The following is an 18,594-nucleotide window of genomic DNA, read 5'->3' as shown; positions in this document are numbered from 1 at the left end:
GTTAGAAGTTGCTACACAGTTGTGTTGTTAACTGTGTGTAGTCCATATCATTGGGGACTGAGTCCGAGTTTCCTCATCTGTAAAGGGAGGGTTGACTCCTTTAGTTTTTTTTCTCAAACTTGCCTGAAATTCATAATGTTCTGTGACACACACCATGCCTGCTGCATATGTAATACTGTGTAATTCAATGTCATCTTAAATAGAAAGTTTACCCAAAATACGGGAATATATGTGTGTCTGATAAAACTATAGCCTTTTCAGCCTTTATATCTGAACAGAAGTGTGAATGAAACCTGATAGAAATTGAAAGGTTTTTTCTGAAAACTTTACTACTTGTGTATTTTATAGCAGGCACCAAAGATCTATGAAAAATAAATATGAAAGAAAAGCTACAAATGGAAATATATCCATTAGTTTAGTTTTTCCTCTAAAAACTTGAAGAGTTGGTTATTTTTCTCTCTGCTAGATTTAGCTGTGGAACATTGGTCCAGCTGATGAAACACTAGCATGCCATGGGAATACATTTAAAGCTACTGGATTAGATAGTGAAGTTCAGCTTCTAGGATTCTGAGAATCTTAAGCAACAACAAAGCCACCCAACCCGTCTCACATGATGGTGAATGAGGTCATGAATATGAAAGGACTTCAGATATTTTAAAAATGAAAATAGCATTGTATCTAGGTATGAATCTTACTCCACCCAAACTGATTTGTCTGAAGTAATTATTTTATTCCCTTTAAATCAAACCAAGTCAGAACCACCATCCCACAAAGATGGCAGGAAATTAAGTCTATCAGTCATAATGGAAATGAAGGACCTATTTGAAGTCTCAAATCTAGAAGGCATAGTGTTACTCTGAAATCAAGGTTGTGGTGACGGGGGACCTCTAGCTTTCATCATGGACTCTATTGATTCTTGTCCAAGCAGGACCAGCCTCTCAAAGTCTGATGCTGTCATCTGTGCCACACTTGGGGCTTGGGACACAGCTGACAGGTAGCCTGTATGTTGATCTAGTCTCCCCAGGCACATTAAGCATTCATCCCTTTTGGGTCCTGCCTCCTTCCCGGTCCTCTCATGGAGTAAGATGCAGTTACCAAGAACTAGAAGTATTGGTTAAGAAGGCTTGTTTGGTTATTGCCAAAATGTCCTTCCTTGGGAACAACGGTGTGCAAAGTACCTTCTTGGAGTGTGTCTTGGAGTGGGAAAGGAAAAAGTAATGGTAGAAAAATGACTAATTCTAGTAAAAGATCCAAACACAAACCATTTACGTTCTTTTGGGTTAACTTCCCCCATTCATGTGAAGTTTCAGAAAGTTCAAGCTTCTAAAAGTTTAAGAAGGGCAGCTCTGTTAACAGCAGCCTGTTTCTAAGGGTGACGGGACAAATTTGGTTTGTGATAGTTTAGAACTACTGTGGCTAGGATTGAATAAAGATTGCCAGTCAGTGGTTTAAAAGTTATGGTGGCTCAGATCTTGACCTGTAAAGGAGAACACTTCCCTGGAAAATTACAATAGTTTTTCAAAATAAAGCTTTCCTTTATTTTACTGATAAAGTTTAAAGTTTAGCATTTTAATTGCATGGCTGTGGGAAGAGAACCAAAGTGAATTCAAGTCTAGTATTCATATAGACCTTGTATTAAAAAAATGCACGTGTGCAAAGGCAAGGCCTCTCCCTGTCCCGGTAAAGCCAAACGTTCATCAAAGACCCTTTAACAAGATGTTTCTAAAATTTCCAAAGTGGAATTGTAAGCTTGAGAGATCTTTTGTTTTCTAGTTAATAGACTTTTAGAATATTAGGCATGAAAAAGACCTTGAAAGATAATTTGGTCCTTTTCTTTAGAAAGTTTGGAAAATCCCACAAATATTTACAGAGCACCTACTCTGGGCTGAGAACTATTACAGGCCCTGGGGATGCAAAAGGAATAAAACTCCCAAGGTAACATTTTTTTCCTTTGGTAACAGCTTATTGAGATACAATTCGCATATCGAGATAGAACTATTTAAAGTGTACAATGATTTTTCAATTCAGAGTTGGGCAATCATCACCTCAATTTTACATTTTCATTACTTTGAAAACAAACCTATCCCAGCCAGTGACTCACGCCTGTAATCCCTGCACTTTGTGAAGCCAAGGTGGGAGGATCACTTGAGCTCAGGAGCCACAGACTGGTCTGGACAATATAGCAAGACGCTGTCTCTACCAAAAATTAAAAATTAGCCAGGTGTGGTGGCATACGCCTGTAATCCCAACTACTGGAGAGACTGAAGCAGGAAGATTTCTTGAGTCCAGGAGATGGAGGATGCAGTGAGCATGCCACTGTACTCTAGCCTGGGCCACAGACCCTGTCTCTTAAAAGAAACCTGCACCCTTTATCACCCCCTACTCCCCTCTTCCTCCCATCCCTAAGCAATCATTAATCAACTTTCTGTGTCTGTATATGTACTTGCCTATTGTGGACATTTCATATCAATGGAATCACACAACACGTGGACCTTTGTGGCTGTCTTCTTTGACTTAGCACGTGTTTAAGGTTCGTTCCTATTGTAGCATGTATCAGTAGTTCATTTTTATGGCCGAATAGTACATTTTATGGATATATCACATTTATCCACTCATCGCTTGACGGACATTAGCGTTGTTCCCATCTTTTGATTGTTAGAATGTAATCAACATTTGTGTACAAGTTTTGTGTGGAGGTATGTTCCCACTTTTCTTAGAGGAGTGGAATTACTGGGTCAAATGGTCACTCTTGCTTGACTTTAAGGAAAGGACAGGTTATTTTCCAAGACAGCTGCACCATTTGACATTCTCACTTCTGGGGTATGAGGGAACACATTTTTATTTCCCGCTAAATCAGGTTCATTTTTTAGTTTCTGCTGGAGGCTACTAGCAAACAGCAGAAACTTGAAAGACTGTTAATATTCTTTCTTCTGGGGTTTCGGGCACCAGGGAAGCTGCGCGGCCCCTAGGAGTGCTCGGGGGTAACCTCTTCAGAGGGTTAATGGGGTGGGGGGGGGCAAGTGGCCGACGGCTTGGTGGCCAGGGTCCCCCGCGCCCTGAGGCCCTGCCCGCCTGCCAGCACCTGCGAGCCCGAGTGACCCCTGCGCCGCGGCCGGAGCAGGTGCCCTCTGTGTCCGCGGGCCCAGCCAAGCCGTGGTGCGGACGGCGGATGATGCTGGGTGCCGGCCCCCGGGCCTGAGGCCCGGGCCTACGCCCGCTAGGCGGCGGCGCGACCGCTGGGGGCGGGGGACGAAGGCCGCGCCCCTGCGCCCGTCCCGCCAGCGTCCCGCTGGGGGCGGCGGCCTGCCCCAAGCCCGCCGAGGCTCTTCCGCGCCGGCAGGGGCAGCAGCGGGAGCAGCGCGGGGCGGAGCGGCGCCAGCAGCCAGGAGCGGCCCGGCCCGGCCCGGCGCGGCGGCGGCGGCGGCGGCAGCTGCAGCGACGCCAGAGCCCGTGGGCGCCGTTCGCGAGGCCGCCGCAGAGGCCCGGCCGCAGCGCAGGGAAGCCTGGGGGCCAGAGGTCGCCGCTGCCGCCATGCCGCTGCTCTTCCTCGAGCGCTTCCCCTGGCCCAGCCTCCGCACCTACACGGGCCTCAGCGGCCTGGCCCTGCTGGGCACCATCATCAGCGCCTACCGCGCGCTCAGCCAGCCCGAGGCCGGCCCCGGCGAGCCGGACCAGCTAACGGCCTCGCTGCAGCCTGAGCCGCCGGCGCCCGCCCGGCCGAGCGCCGGGGGACCCCGGGCCCGCGATGTGGCCCAGTACCTGCTCTCAGACAGCCTCTTCGTGTGGGTGAGCGAGGCGGCCGGGCCCGCGGGGCAGGGGCGGGGTCCGCTGCGTCACCCTTTATCCGCGGGGGCGTGGTGGGCCAAGGGGCCCTTCCGCCAGGGACCCCCGAGGGCGAGCGCCTGGGGGGCGCGGCCTTGCTCGCGGGAGCGCTGCTGAGGGAGAGTGGTGAGGCGCGGGGAGGGGGAGGGGGCCGCGGGCGGGAGGAACATCGCGTGGGGTTGCGAGGAGGAGGCCCCGAGGGGCAGGCCAGCGTTGAGGGCTCCGGGAAGGGGGTCGGGGAGGCGGCGGGTGATGGTCTGCGCTGGGGCGCGGACGGGGCCCGGGGCAGGGGAAGGGGTTAAGGGGCAGTGGGGAGGAACGGGCTGGGTTTTCTGAGGGACCCTCGGGAGAAACTAGAAGATCTCAGACGGCAGGTTCAAGGGGAGGTCGGGATCTGGGAGTGCGTTATCCCGAGGGTTGGACGAAGTAGAGTGAAGTTGAAAGCTTTTCCCACTTGGTCAAGCATGGGATTGTTAGCGGATTTTCTTCCGACGAAGAGGAGAGGGCAGAGGGGAGAATTCAGACGTTGAGTATGGGGGAATTTTCGGCACTCAGGTGTCCTTGGACATTCCGGTTGGAGAGAGGCCGTCTCCCACAACTTTTTTGCCGCTTAGTATTCGATTGTCCCCTTTGGGAGCTGTGTAATGAAACAAACACCAAACTGTGCTTCCTTTTCTGCTGCCTTTACCTGATGTTCATGACAGTTTTCCTTTGATGTCTGAACGCAGCAAAACATTCACAGTGTCAAGAGGCAGCCCATCATTTTAACTGAATGTTTCTTATTTGAGGATCTATTCTAACACAGTTTCCAGGTTGTCTGCCCCTGCGAGATAAGCAGCATTGATAAGGCACACATGCTGGTTTCGTTCATTAGAACAGATAATTTCAGACTGAGCAGATCAACGGTATTTTGGCTAGAGAATTTTGCTTTCATCTTGGCCTTGAATACTTATGTAAATCCCGCAGTGATCAGAAAAGTTTCTCCAGGATTTAAAGCCTCACTTGGATTTAATATGGCTTCTTGGATCTTGTCTCCTTGCGAGTTCCCATTTGGGGTTGAAAGTAGGCTGTAAATGACTGAGAGATTAATATTCCAAGTTGATAGTATGATATGCAACTCATTTGTTATAATTAGTCCCACTGTGCTTCATCAGGAAGCGGTGGGATTTATGGACTCTGTGGGCTGTAGATTAAGTCTCCTGGTCCTTCTGATGGAGAGTTTAGTAGAAGGCAGTGAAGGGTGAAGTTCCTGTTTGTCTACTGCTGTGTAAAGCTGAACTTTACAGTCCTAAAGAAGGGAGAAGCGAAAGAACTCAACTCACATCTCTTGCTTAATTTCAAATCTGTTTTTGCATTTGAGTTAGCAGGTAAACAAAGTGATATGGAGAGTTTTTGCCATGTTAAGATTATAATGTAGTCTTTGATATTTTTTAAGTCTAAGATATAAATAAGCCTTTGAGAAGGAACCCTTATTTTATTTATATAACAACACTGGTATTGTTTAATGGATTTCCCCCCGCAGGACTTTATTTTGATAAAAGCCATGTTCAGATTCTAAGGTTAATATCTCTTCAGAAAACGTTACATAAAAGCTGTTGATTTTTCTGTGATGATGATTACTTTTTAGGAAATTTCCTTTTCTTCCAGCATTTTCAGTAGAGGTCTTACCTCTGGCAAGTTTATCACTTCTTACTCTCTGCTGATGATATTTTCATTTCTCAGTTGATCCTAGTGCTGTTTTTCTTCCATCTTTCCTCTGGGGTCTCCACGTGTTTACTTTGGCCTGCTTTGGTTTCTCAGACCCTCCATGTGCTCACTGTTTGTCTCATCACTCAGTGTATATGTAGTTTCTGCTTTAGCAGCTGAGTAGAAGTGACAATCTCAAAAGCCTTCCCCAGTGGGGGGACAGATTAAGATTGTTGAGTGAATACCCTATGTGGTGGTGCCTTTGTCAACTGGATCGTCCTTGCGCCCTCCCCTAGTTCTATTGAATTCAGATTCAACTTTTTCACAAACACTGCCTGCCAAGGCCAAGCAAGACAAAACAAAGACTGATCCTTCTGCCAGTGCAAGTCCTGCTAGATATTGTTTAACATATTGTAATTCCCAAAACTTATCTTTTTAGAGCACAGTTTAGAATAATATCGGTCTGATAGCATCACAGGAGGTTTTTCATGAACAAACACAATTTAAAACCTTTCGAAGGTGTTATTTTGGGCACTTTGGAGGGCATATCTGTGAACAACACTTTCCCCTACCCTCAGTAATATGGCAGAATTTTATAGGGGATAATAGATAAATAAAATGAAGCAGAGTTTGGAGGAAAAAGAAAGGAATTGTGCCCAGGGAAGGGTTCATGGAAGGTGGTGTTTGAACCAGCTTGGAAGGTGGGAAGGGTCTCAACCAGTAGCAATGGGTATTCCAGATAGAGAAACCAGCATGTGGAGCTCGGTCTGGCGTGGGGAGGACAGTGCTAGGCACAGGCAGGGTGGTCCGGAAGCTGGGCTGTTAAATTAAAAGTCTGTTGAATCTTCTGATTTAAGAGGGAGGTTGAGAAGGTGAAGAGGAGACCGGGGATGAAGGAGGTGGGGAGGAGGTGAAGGAGGTGGGGCAGGTGGCTCTGCTGTGAGAGGAGGAGGTGAGCAGCCCCCTTGAAGGTTTCTTTCTCAAAATATGGACCTCTGGCATCCTGGTATGTGGTCATCTGGGGTACTTGTAAAATGTAGTTTCCCTGGGGATCCATTTCAGAGAGAAGGGTGGAGCCTTGGAATCTTCATTTTAATGAATGCCCTAGGTGATTTGAGGAACACTAGTGGTTGAAAAACTGACCTAGGAAGAGGCTAGAGTGTGATGTCATGTAACCTTGACCTTGCTTGCTCTACCAAGTGTGGACAGTATTTTGTGGAGTGAGAGAAGCCATTGATGGGGCTTAAGTGGGGGTGGGGCATGGAGGAGTGGGGGTGCTGGCATGATTTCTTTTAGAAGATTGGGAGCAGTGTGGAAGATAGATTTATGTAGAGTGGGAAGAGGACGGGAGATCTAGTGACCTAAAACTTCCTCCTCCCAAGGGGGCCTCTCCAGGTGGCCCTCAGGCATGACATTGAGAAAGGATTTGGGAGGAGACTTCAGGGTTTTTACACTAACAAATATGTGGGTTTGACCTGAGCATTTGTTTCTCCTTGTCTTTCTAAAACTTCCATCCTAAAGTTTCATTTCAGATGAGTTTTTATTTTGTTACTCATTTCTGGGCTATTTTACATTGCTCAGATAATGCTTCCATTCAGCTACCTCTTGGTCCATTCTAGCATGGTTTTGGATTGTTCAGGTGTTTTGGCTTTTTCATTTTTTAATTCTTACTCATTACTTTTATTAGTTCCCTTTTCTGCTTTCTTAAATATCTGCTTCTAAAATTCTAAGAGCAAGATGCGTGAATGGAGAAATAGAAATATGAAACTAATGTCAAGGTTCTGACTTAATTATGCAAATAATATCATTTAAATAGAACTCTCAAGGGGAAAAATGACCACAAACAAAAGTGGATAAAAGTGAATTGACCATTTAGAACAGGGATTGGCAAACTCGTGGCCTATTTGACTAGGCCTGTTTTTGTCTTAACAGCTAAGAATGGTTTTTATATTTTTAAAGGGTTGTAAAACAAATTAAATAAATTAAGGAAGTTGCAGAACCTAAAATATTCACTATCTGAGAGCACTTTAGAGAAAAATTGGCTGAATCCTATTTTAAAGAGCCGATTTTCGTATTATTATAAAACTTAAGGGCTGGGTTCAGTGGTTTACACCGGCAGTCTCAGCAGTTTGAGAGGCGGAGGCTGAGGCAGGAGGTGGGAGGATTGCTTGAGGCCAGGAGCTGCCCAGGAGTCTGGGCAACATAGTGAGACCCCCTGCTCTACCAAAAAAAAAAAAAAAAATTAGTCACCATTATAATTATGTGAAAATAGGCTTTTTAAAATAAGAGTCAGCCAATTTTTCTCTAAAGTGCTCTCAGATGGTGAATATTTTAGGCTCTGCAACTTCCTTATTTAATCTGTTTTACAACCCTTTAAAGATGTAAAATACCTGCTTCTAAAATTCTAAGAGCAAGACATGTAAATGGAGAAATAGAAATATGAAACTACTGTCAAGGTTCTGACTTAATTATGCAAATTAAGTGTAGTGGCCTGTGCTGTAGTCCTAGCTGCTTGGGAGGCTGAGGCAGGAGGATTGCTTGAACCCAGAAGCTCAAGGTTACAGTGAGCTATGATTGTGCCACTGCACTGCAGTTTGGTCCAGAGTGAGACTCTGGTCTCAAAAAAAAACAAAACAAAATTAAGAGCTGAAAGTGACTTCCTAGGTTTTAGTCTTTATGAGTTGACTATTTCAAGGTATATGAGGGAAAAATGTTAGCTCCAGAAATGTTGGGGCAGCTGAAGTAAAAAAGACTAAACTTGTGAGTAATTGGATGTGAGCCTAGATAAATTAAAAATAAAAGGAATGTCTTCCGGGTGAGGGAGAAGGGGACTGCTATTTGATCACCTCCTAGGTATGCTTTGCATGCGGACTCTCGTCTATTTCCCTAGTCTTGTTAAAGAAGGAACACAGTTATCATCTATGTGATGAGGGGGAGTGTGTGCATGTTTGTATTATGTGTTTGTTTCTGGGAGCCTGCAGAGAGGTAACAATACGTGAATTGTCCTTAAAGGGAGGAAACCACCAAATGGTAGGGGGCGCAGGGGAGTGGTGCTGGTGTAGGCAGGAGTCTAAGAAATATCCAGATTGACCATGTCTTGGAATAGGTTCCTAGTAGTTTAATCCCATGTCTTTGCAAGGTCATACATAAGCCCCTGTTGGTGGCCAACATTTTACAGGGTCAAAAACACCTGTAGGGTTACATGGTGATAAATGCACCTTCCTCTCTTTTTCTCCCAGGCAGGCCTAACTATTTTATAATTTAGTTTCTGTTTTCTCCAGTGGAAGAGTAGAACCATTCTGGAAGGGACATTTTCCTGCCGGGCCTTGGAGTGAAGGGAATTAACTTTGAGCCTTGAGTAAGTCAGGGTTGCTGGGATCACTGCTGCCTGACCTGCTACACTCTGAACGGGGACAAGTAAAACTTGTTTTTATTTTGTGTAGACTTGAAAAAAAAGGCATTTGGTGAGTTTTTAAAAAATGACTTGAAGCTTTGACAGCACTATAGCTATGAGAAACATTCTGAAGTGTTTTAATATAGTTGAATTTTTTTTTTTTTTTTTTTTTGAGTCAGAGTCTTTCTCTGTCGCCCAGGCTGGAGTGCAATGGCACAATCTCGGCTCACTGCAATCTCCGCCTCCTGGGTTCAAGCAATTCTCCTGCCTCAGCCACCCAAGTAGCTGAGATTACAGGTGTGCACCACCATGCCCAGCTAATTTTTTGTATTTTTAGTAGAGACGGGATTTCACCATGTTGGCCAGGCTGGTCTTGAACTGCTGACCTCAGGTGATCCACCAACCTTGGCCTCCCAAAGTGCTGAGATTACAGGCATGAGCCACCACGCCTGGCCATAGTTGAAATACTGTGCTGTAACAGGAGAACTTGTTTTGGTTTGTTACTCATCAGTTTGTCATCATATGGTGAGAAAAATAATGTGGAATTGCAGAACTAGTCAGGTTAGTTTAGTAGATTCTAAACTTTAAAAAAATTTTAAAAAATAGATAATGCATGCTCAGGGTACAAAAGTTAAGGGGTACAGGCCCGGCATGGTGGCTCACGCCTGTAATCTCAGCACTTTGGGAGGCCGAGGCGGGAGGATCACCTGAGGTCAGGAGATTGAGACCAGCCTGACCAACATGGTGAAACCCGTCTCTACTAAAAATACAAAAATTAGCCAGGCATGGTGGCAGGTGCCTGTAATCTCAGCTACTTGGGAAGCTGAGGCAGGAGAATTGCTTGAACCTGGGAGGTGGAAGTTGCAGTGAGCCAAGAATGCGCCGCTGCAGTCCAGCCCGGGCGACAGAGTGAGACTCTGTCTAAAATTAAAAAAAAAAAAAAAAAGTTAAGGGATACAGAAGTGACATGCAGTGAAAAGTAGATCTCTCTCTCTCCCTGTTACCTGCTTCTCTCTTCCAGAAATGGCAATTATCAAATTCTTGTAATAAGTACTGTTGTTAAGTAGGAGACTAAGAAATACCCAAATTGATCAAGTCCTTGACAGTTCACACCTACATATTATACAAACGTGTGTGCACATATTTCCTTTTTTTTTTTGAGACGGAGTCTCGCTCTGTTGCCCAGGCTGGAGTGCAGTGGCGCGATCTCGGTTCACTGCAAGCTCCGCCTCCCAGGTTCACTCCATTCTCCTGCCTCAGCCTCCCGAATAGCTGGGACTACAGGCGCCCACCACGTGCCCGGATAATTTTTTGTATTTTTAGTAGAGATGGAGTTTGACTGAGTTAACCAGGATGGTCTCGATCTCCTGACCTCGTGATCCGCCCGCCTCGGCCTCCCAAAGTGCTGGGATTACAGGTGTGAGCCAGTGCGCCTGGCGTTTTTTTGTTTTTGTTTTTTTTTTGAGATGGAGTCTCATTCTGTCACCTAGGCTGGAGTGCAGTGGCATGATCTCGGCTCACTGCAACCTACGCCTCCCGGGTTCAAGCGATTCTCCTGCTTCAGCCTCCTGACTAGCTGGGATTACAGGAGAGCACTACCACCCCTGGTTAATTTTTGTATTTTTAGTAGAGATGGGGTTGCACCATGTTGGTCAGGCTGGTCTTGAACTCCTGACGTGATTCTCCCTCGTCAGCCTCCCAAAGTGCTGGGATTACAGGCATGTTCCACTGTGCCTGATTCAGGGATTTATTTTAGTTTAGTTTACTTTTTTTAAGCAGTTTTTTTTTTTTTTTTGAATCAGAGTCTCACTCCGATTGCCCAGGCTAGAGTACAGTGGTGCTATTTGGGCTTATTGCAGCCTCAACCTCCCTGTGTCTAGGGTGATTCTCCCACCTTAGCCTCCCAAGTAGCTGGGACTACAGGCACACACCACCACGCCTGGCTACATTTGTTGTGTTTTTAGTAGAGATGGGGTTTTGCCATGTTGCTCAGTCTGGTCTCGAACCCCTGGACTCAAGCAACTCACCCACCTTGGCCTTCCAAAGTACTGGGATTATAGACATGAGCCAGTGCTTTTAAATGAGGAATGCTCCAGTTATGTTTCTTTCAGTATAGGTTGAGAATACTTTATCCAAAATGCTTGGGACCCGAAGTTTTGGATTTGGGATTTTTTCCTGGATTTTGGAATATTTGCATATATATAATGAAATATTTTGGGGATGGGACCCAAATGTAAACATGAAATTCCTCTGTTTCATATACATCTCATTCATACACATACCCTGAAGGTAGTTTCATTTTTCCCTTAGGGACACTGAGTAAACTGTTGTAAGTCTGCATTTTGACTGTGACTCGTCACATGAGGTCAGGTGTGGAATTTTCCACTTGTGGCGCCATGTTGGTGCTCAGAAAGTTTTGGATTTTGGAGCATTTCAGATTTTGGATTTTTGCATCAGGGTTGCTCAATTGTATTTACAATTTTTCAAGCCTTTGTTAACTGAAGTTGAGAAGTTATATGTATGACACAATATTATTTATTTATTTATTTGAAACAAGGCCTCACTCTGTTGCTCAGGCTGGAGCAGTGCAGTGGTGCAATCACGGTTCCCTGCAGCCTTGACCTCCTGGGCTCAAGAGATCCTCCCACCTCAGCCTCCTCAGTAGCTGGGACTACAGGTGCACACCACCCCACCCGGCTAATTTTTGTATCTTTTGTGGAGATGGGGTTTCACTATGTTGGCCAGGCTGGTCTTGAACTCCTGAGTTCAAGCAATCCCCCCACCTTGGCCTCCGAAAGTGCTGGGATTATAGGTGCGAGATACTGTGCCGGGTCAGTATTTGTAATTAACATATAATCATTATAATTAAGGCATTTTTCTATAAATAGACATGGAATAGTTATTAATAATCATTAAGGTGTTTTAAAAAACTTTGCTTATAATCTTAAAATAAGGATTGCTTTCAATCCTTTGTAGCTTTGGTTACAAAGTTCACAACAGCTTATCTACTTTTTACATAAATTCCCTTTTTAGTATCAGTATACTCAAGCTTTTTTTTTTTTTCCTGGTTAGCCATGTTAATTTTCAAATCTTCATTTAAATTAAAATAGGAAGTGGTTGTTCTATGGGTGATGGGATTATAAGAGACGTTTACCTTTTTTTTGGATAAATTAAAGATACACATTTTTTATACCTTATTTGAATTCAAAGACTTATTTAGGCTGGGCGCAGTGGCTCATGCCTGTAATCCCAGTACTTTGGGAGGCCGAGGCAGACGGATCACTTGAGCCCAGGAGTTCGAGACCAGCCCGGGCAGCATGGTGAAACCATGTCTCTACAAAAAAATTCAAAAATTAGTGTGGTAGCTCACACCTGTAATCCCAGCTACTTGGGAGGCTGATACAGGAGAATAGCTTGAACCTGGAAGGCCGAGGTTGCAGTGAGCGGAGATTGCACCATTGTGCTTTAGTTTGGGCAACAGAGTGAGACTGTCAGAAAAAAAATAAATAAATAGACTTTTATTTAAAGAGTTTGAGAAATAGTAAATAATACTTTATTTTTTATTTGATAACTTAAGATGTGTGTGACAGTGCTGTTTTGAATAGAGAAATGTTTAAGTGACCCTAAATTTGTTTTTTTTCTCCATCATTACTCTCATAGTAGCCTGCTTGGCCTTCTGTTAAATTGCTTACCATGCTCTATCTCTTGTAGATTCTAAAAGCTCTTTGAGTTTAGGGTTCAGAGCTCCCTCATTTTTCTGATTTCCCACATGCCTCGAACAAGTGCTAAATGTGTTGCATTTATTTTTTAAATTCATATGACTGACTACATGTAAAAACGGGCAGAATTATTTTAAGAAATGGCGTCGTAATAAAGCTGGGGCATGTTTGGCTGGGGGATGTGACATGAGGGGTTGTGGTTTTGTCTTATGACATTTCTCTTAGTTAATGTGGCTGAGATTGGTTAGATCACAATGAAGGTGAGTCTTTTTAGCATCTATTTCATCACCTTAAAAATGAACATTTCAAGTTACCTGAATTGTTTTTTCTTTTTAAAAAATTTTATATATTTTTCAGTAGGGGCAAGGTTTTGCTGTGTTGCCCAGGCTGGTCTCAAATTCCTGGCCTCAAGCAGTCCTCCCACCTTGGTCTCCCAAAGTGCCAGGATTACAAGTGTGAGCCACCATGCTCCTGGTGATCTGGACCATTTTGAATAGGTCTGTTACACAGATTAGCATATTTGGGGCAACTAGTTTGGGCGTTTGTTCCTGGTTGTTTGAAGGATTTAAGTACCAAAACAGTTTATTTCTTTAGCAGAACTATTTTCGTTTCAATCCTTTAAAAATATATTACATACTTCCTTGGCCCATTAGGCAGACAGAATAGAACTAAATTTAATCATTTGTAATGAATCAGGGCTGCCCTTAAGTGTTCTCCCAAAGGAGGGATGGCATGAGGTACTAAACAGACCCTGAGGTGATCTCAGGGATCTTGCTTTCTTAAATTACTCTCCTCTATCCCCTTTCTTTCTTCTTTAAAATTATCATTTGCTTTTAAAAGTAGAGGGAAGAATGACTTGGCAAGGGTAATATGGTAAACGTAGTGAATCAGAGGCAGAAGCAGCTTTACATTGAATTGGAGTTCCTTTTCATTTGCTCTCAACAAGTCATCTGTACTGTTTTTATCAAGGTCCTTTTGGCTTTTTGGAGTCATTCAGAGTAATGTGATACCCCACACTAATCTCTGGGTTGGGGACAGCCAACTCTTCCATTTTGTAAGCATTAAGATTTGGCGTTTAGGTGTAAGGATATTCATTTAGAGTTTTGTTTTGTTTTGTTTTGTTTTTCAAGTTTTCTCATAGACTGTTGAAGAAGGCCTTGGTTTTGCATTGGTATCCCCAGGTTGCCTTTCATCTCTTGGCCCCTCTCGCCGGTTTTCTTTTCCTTCTGTTTAACCCATTCCACCCTGCTGCAGTGCCACAAAACCTTTACTTCAAAGCCAACACCAAGCATGAAGAACATTTATCTTTTGGTTGAAAGATTTTTCCATTCCAATAAATATTAAAATATTCTCTCTGTATATATATATATTTTTGTTATTAGTTCCTTATGATGAGACTTTTTTGTGACCATCCACACTCCTACCCCTACCTCCTATTTGTTTGGCAGGGCAGAATCTCTGGGTGCTGGGTTTTACTATTCACGGTAACTTCAATTTCTAGAACAGTTTTCTTCAAGGCTGTCAAAATAATGTCGGAAATGAGGTACTTGGGAAGGACCTGCAGTTTACGAGGTTAATGTAGTTTTGCACATACAGTACAAAGTATACACACAATTCAGTTAAGGATGAAAGATAAGGTGGCCTGCTGGAGGGTGCGTATTGGGACAAGAACTATGACTTAGCTGGTGAGCTGGTGCCTCTCTTTCCGGTCCTCATCCCTAACACCCACTCCCCAGAACAGTGTGCCTTTTCAGATATTACTTATCTTGCATTGGGAGAGAACCAGAAAGGCTCAGTCACTGGAAATGATGGCTGAATTCCTAATATGAGATTTTTACAGCTGCTTTTATTTTTCAGCAGGAAGAAATAAACTTCCTTTCTCTGATTTGTTTACAGGTTCTAGTAAATACTGCTTGCTGTGTTTTGATGTTGGTGGCTAAGCTCATCCAGTGTATTGTGTTTGGCCCTCTTCGAGTGAGTGAGAGACAGGTAAGTCTACACTGAAAGGATGGATTCTTGTGACTAGATTTTTTTTTTTTAACTTTGTATTATGATTTCAGATGTGTGGAAAAGTTCCATGAATACTACAGAAAACTCCTATATACCCTTTATCCAGATTCGCCAGTTGTTAATATTTTGTTCCATTTGCTTTAATCTTCACTTTTTATTTATACATACTTTTTTTTCTGATTCATTTGAGAGTAAGTTGTGGACATCATTACCCCTTTACCCCTAAATACTTCAGTTTGTATTTTCTAAGAGCAAAGGCATTTTTACAGCACAGTGATTAAAATTAGGAAATTTAACATTGAAAAAATACTTTGTCTAATCCACAGTCCATATTCAGTGTAGCCAAGTTGTCCCAATATTGTTTTTTATAGCTGTTTTTCTTCATGACTTTTAGGAATGTCGTTTTTAAAGAAGCCTAGATTTGTTTTATTTTGAATGATCATAAATGTCACTCTGTAGAATGTGGGTTCTTTTCCAAAAGAATTTACCAAGATAATTTTCTCTGTGGGAAGGTGAATTAAGAATCATTGTTCTAAAAGCATAAAATTAGGAGATTTGTTCTTGTTTTGGGTGAGATTGTCTGACATTGGAAAGTGACTCAGAATGGGCAGGGGATGCTTTCAATGAAGAATTATGCCACAAGCATACTGTATAGATTGGCAGTTTGCTGAGGATTTGAGTGGGTAGGGTGTAGAATAATTTTTTTTTTTTTTTTTTGAGACGGAGTCTTGCTCTGTCACCCAGGCTGCAGTGCAGTGGCACAATCTCAGCTCACTGCAACCTCTGCCTCCCGGGTTCAAGCACTTGTCCTGCTTCAACGTCCCAAGTAGCTGGGAATACAGGTGTGCACCACAGCTAATTTATATATTTTTAGTAGAGACAGGATTTCGCCACGTTGGCCGGGCTGGTCTCAAACTCCTGACCTCAGGTGATCCGCCTGCCTTGGCCTCCCAAAGTGCTGGGATTACAGGCGTGAGCCACTGTGCCTGGCATGGTATGTTTTAAAGTAAAAATTTAGAACTGGCCTTCAAAATCACAACATAAGAACAAAATTGTGTTTTATTCTATCTTATCCCAGTGATAAAACACAGGAACCTACTATATGAAAAGCACAACAGCAGCTTTACTTTATGTTCAGAGTGTTCCATTCTCTCCTTACCTACCCTTTTCAACCCAAATTTCCTTTTATAAAATCAGCTGAAGTCCTAGTTTAGAGCTGACATGTATTACTTGGTGGTTGAGCCCTTGGATGCCATTGTGAACAGGACTATTTTGTATTCTCAGAGATTTTTCATTTTCAGCACTTTCTCCAGTATCGACTCTAGAGGTCTCCCAGATAGGTTGTAAATGCTGCCTTTTTTGTTTTTGTTTTTGTTTTTTCTTTTGAGACAGCATCTTGCTCTGTCACCCAGGCTGGAGTGCAGTGGTGCGATCTCCGCTCACTGCAGTCTCAACCTCCTGGGCTCAAGCAGTCTCCTCCCATCTCAGCCTCCTGAGTACCTGAGACTACAGGCATGTGTCACACCCGGCTAATTGTTTAGGTATTTGTAGAGACGGAATTTCACCATGCTGCCCAGGTTGGTCTCAAACTGTTGAGTTCAAGCAGTCCGCCCACCTTAGCCTCCCAAAGTGCTGGAATTATAGGCGTGAGCCACTTCTACTGGCTTAAATGCTTCTTTTGATACTTCTTCAAGTTTCTCTTCAAATTTTTTATTTGTGGACCAGAAATTGGTCAGGCCAGGCAGGCTTGGTGGATTGATCTGGCACCAGTGGGCTTTATATACTTTCTTTTCCCTAAAAGGTTACTTCTATCAGGTTGAAATTTATAGAAAGTATAACCTTGGAGTATTTTAGAGATTTTTTAACTAGATCCAGAGGTAATTATAATGAGCATATTTCTTATCCAGCTCCACTTTCATTTTTTTCAGCATCGATCGCATCTTCCCTGCTGTTCTATGTTGGTTTATTTATGTTTAATGTCATCCAGTAGCATCAATTAGGAACCATTTTGAGTTAGAAATCTCTAGGATTGACATGGGTTTGTTCTTGGGTGCTTAAAGTTCTAGAAATAGAGTAATGCTAGAGGCAAAGACATCAAATATCTAAAATGATTAAAATGTTAAGTGGAGGTTTAGAGCAAGGAAGCTTTTTGATGTTTTTTTAAGTGCTTAGTGCCTAGTATGGCACTTGTCTAACCATTTCACATATATTATGTATAATTCCCCCAACAATTCTATGAGGTATATGCTGTTATTATAAGACCTATTGTATGGATGAGGAAACTAAAGCACAGGGATGTTAAGTGACTTTCCCAAGGTCACACAGAAACTAAATGGCAGAGCCAAGTGGCAGTGTCATTCAAAACCAGGGCACAAAATGTCCTAAGTTCACCTTGTACTTTCCCTGCACCAGGTCTGGAAACAGACATTTCACCAACGATTCCTAGTTCACGTTATTGGGCAATGATATTTAGAAGCCAAGCTGTATACTGGCTGAGTGTGCTCATTACCACTATGGTGTCTCTGCCCTTTTGATGGATAGAGTTAGGGCATACTCTATGATTTTTTTCCACTTTATTTTGTTCTCTACAAAAGATATCTGGTCAGAGTACAGTGTGTTTAAGTTCTCAAAATCTTTAAGGAGTCACGTTGTTAATTTGTAGTACATTTTGCTTTTTTGTGTTTATTTTTTGAATTTGTGAAACATTTACGTGGTTCCAAATTACATATAAAAGCATTCTTTTGGGAGACCAAGGTGGGATCACTTGAGCCCAGGAGTTTGCGACCAGCCTTAGCAACAGAGGGAGGCCCCATCTCTGCAAAATATAAATATAAAAAACATTAGCTGGGCATGATGTCATGTGCCTGTAATCCCAGCTACTCAGAAGGCTGAGGTGGGAGGATTGCTTGAGCGCAGGAGTTTGGGGCTGCAGTGAGCTACTACTGGGCCACTGCACTCCAGCCAGGATGACAGAGTGAGACCCTGTCTCTTTAAAAAAAAAAAAAGTATACTTAGAATCATGCTTCCATTCTTATCCTCTTCAGTCAGTTCTCCCTGACCCTCCTAGACGGCTTGATAGTCTATTTTAACATGTGGGGGAACTAGACCCTCCTTATTGCTCTCCTATTTCAGGGTTAGTGAAGATTGTTAAAACTGGAAGCCCTCTGTGTAAAAGAGTACAGTGAAGCAAATATGCATACACACTGCCCATGGGAATGTACACTTACAGGACTGCTTTGGAAGTTAGGTAGATTTTACTATAAACCATAAAAATCTTTGCAATTTTTGATTTGACAGTGCTGAAGTAACTCATACAAAGATACGTACAAAAATATTCATCACAATTTTTTTTTTTTTTTGAGACAGAGTCTTGCTCTGTTGCCCAGGCTGGAGTGCAGTGGCATGATCATGGCTCCCTGCAACCTCGACCTCCCAGGTTCAAGCAATTCTCATGCCTCAGCCTCCCAAGTAGCTGGGATTACAGGCTTGTGCCACCATGCTCAGCTAATTTTTGTATTTTTAGTAGAGACAGGATTTTGCCATGTTACCCCGGCTGGTCTCGAACTCCTGGGCTCAAGTGATCCACCTGCCCTGGCCACCCAAAATGCTGGGATTTCGTGCATGAGCCACCACGCCCGGCCCTTATTATAATGTTTTTTTTGCGTGGTGAAAATTTTAAAACAGTTTCAGTGTCCATCTTTAGCCATTGAAATGGTACATTGGTATATTCAGAGAATATTCATTGACATTGTTAAGGTTCTAACAATACAATAGGTGAAAGAAAGCATTGTACAAAAAGTAATGTGTTTTGTACATAGGGAAAAGACAAGAAAATTCATAAAAATGTTAAGGCAGCATTTTTCATTTTCTTTGTACTTTTTATGCCCCCTTTATTATGGGCTGGCAAGTGGTTGTGTTGTGTTATTTTTTAATTTGAAGAATTTTTTTAAAAAAGTCTAATCT

At 43.1% G+C, this 18,594-nt stretch overlaps 1 protein-coding gene across 3 annotated transcripts in view; it reads left to right on the top strand.

Annotated features, from left to right (window-relative positions):
- Positions 1–3,315: 3,315 nt before the first annotated feature.
- AMFR (autocrine motility factor receptor) overlaps positions 3,316–18,594 on the top strand; it is a 64,035-nt gene continuing 48,756 nt past the window's right edge. The window contains exons 1-2 of one of the 3 annotated variants that reach the window (XM_008977444.5): positions 3,316–3,786; positions 14,518–14,610. In XM_008977444.5, coding sequence (XP_008975692.2) covers positions 3,532–3,786; positions 14,518–14,610 — 348 coding nt within the window. In that variant the 5' untranslated portion in view covers positions 3,316–3,531. Of the gene's footprint in view, positions 3,787–3,871; positions 3,949–13,011; positions 13,119–14,517; positions 14,611–18,594 lie in introns of those variants that run through there. The other 2 variants (XM_008977445.4, XM_063597590.1) reach the window with 2 other exon arrangements.

Source organism: Pan paniscus, chromosome 18 (genome assembly GCF_029289425.2).
Source record: "Pan paniscus chromosome 18, NHGRI_mPanPan1-v2.0_pri, whole genome shotgun sequence".
NCBI lineage: Eukaryota > Metazoa > Chordata > Mammalia > Primates > Hominidae > Pan > Pan paniscus.
Note: the sequence above shows the minus strand (reverse complement) of the source record. Positions and strands in the feature narration are given on the sequence as shown.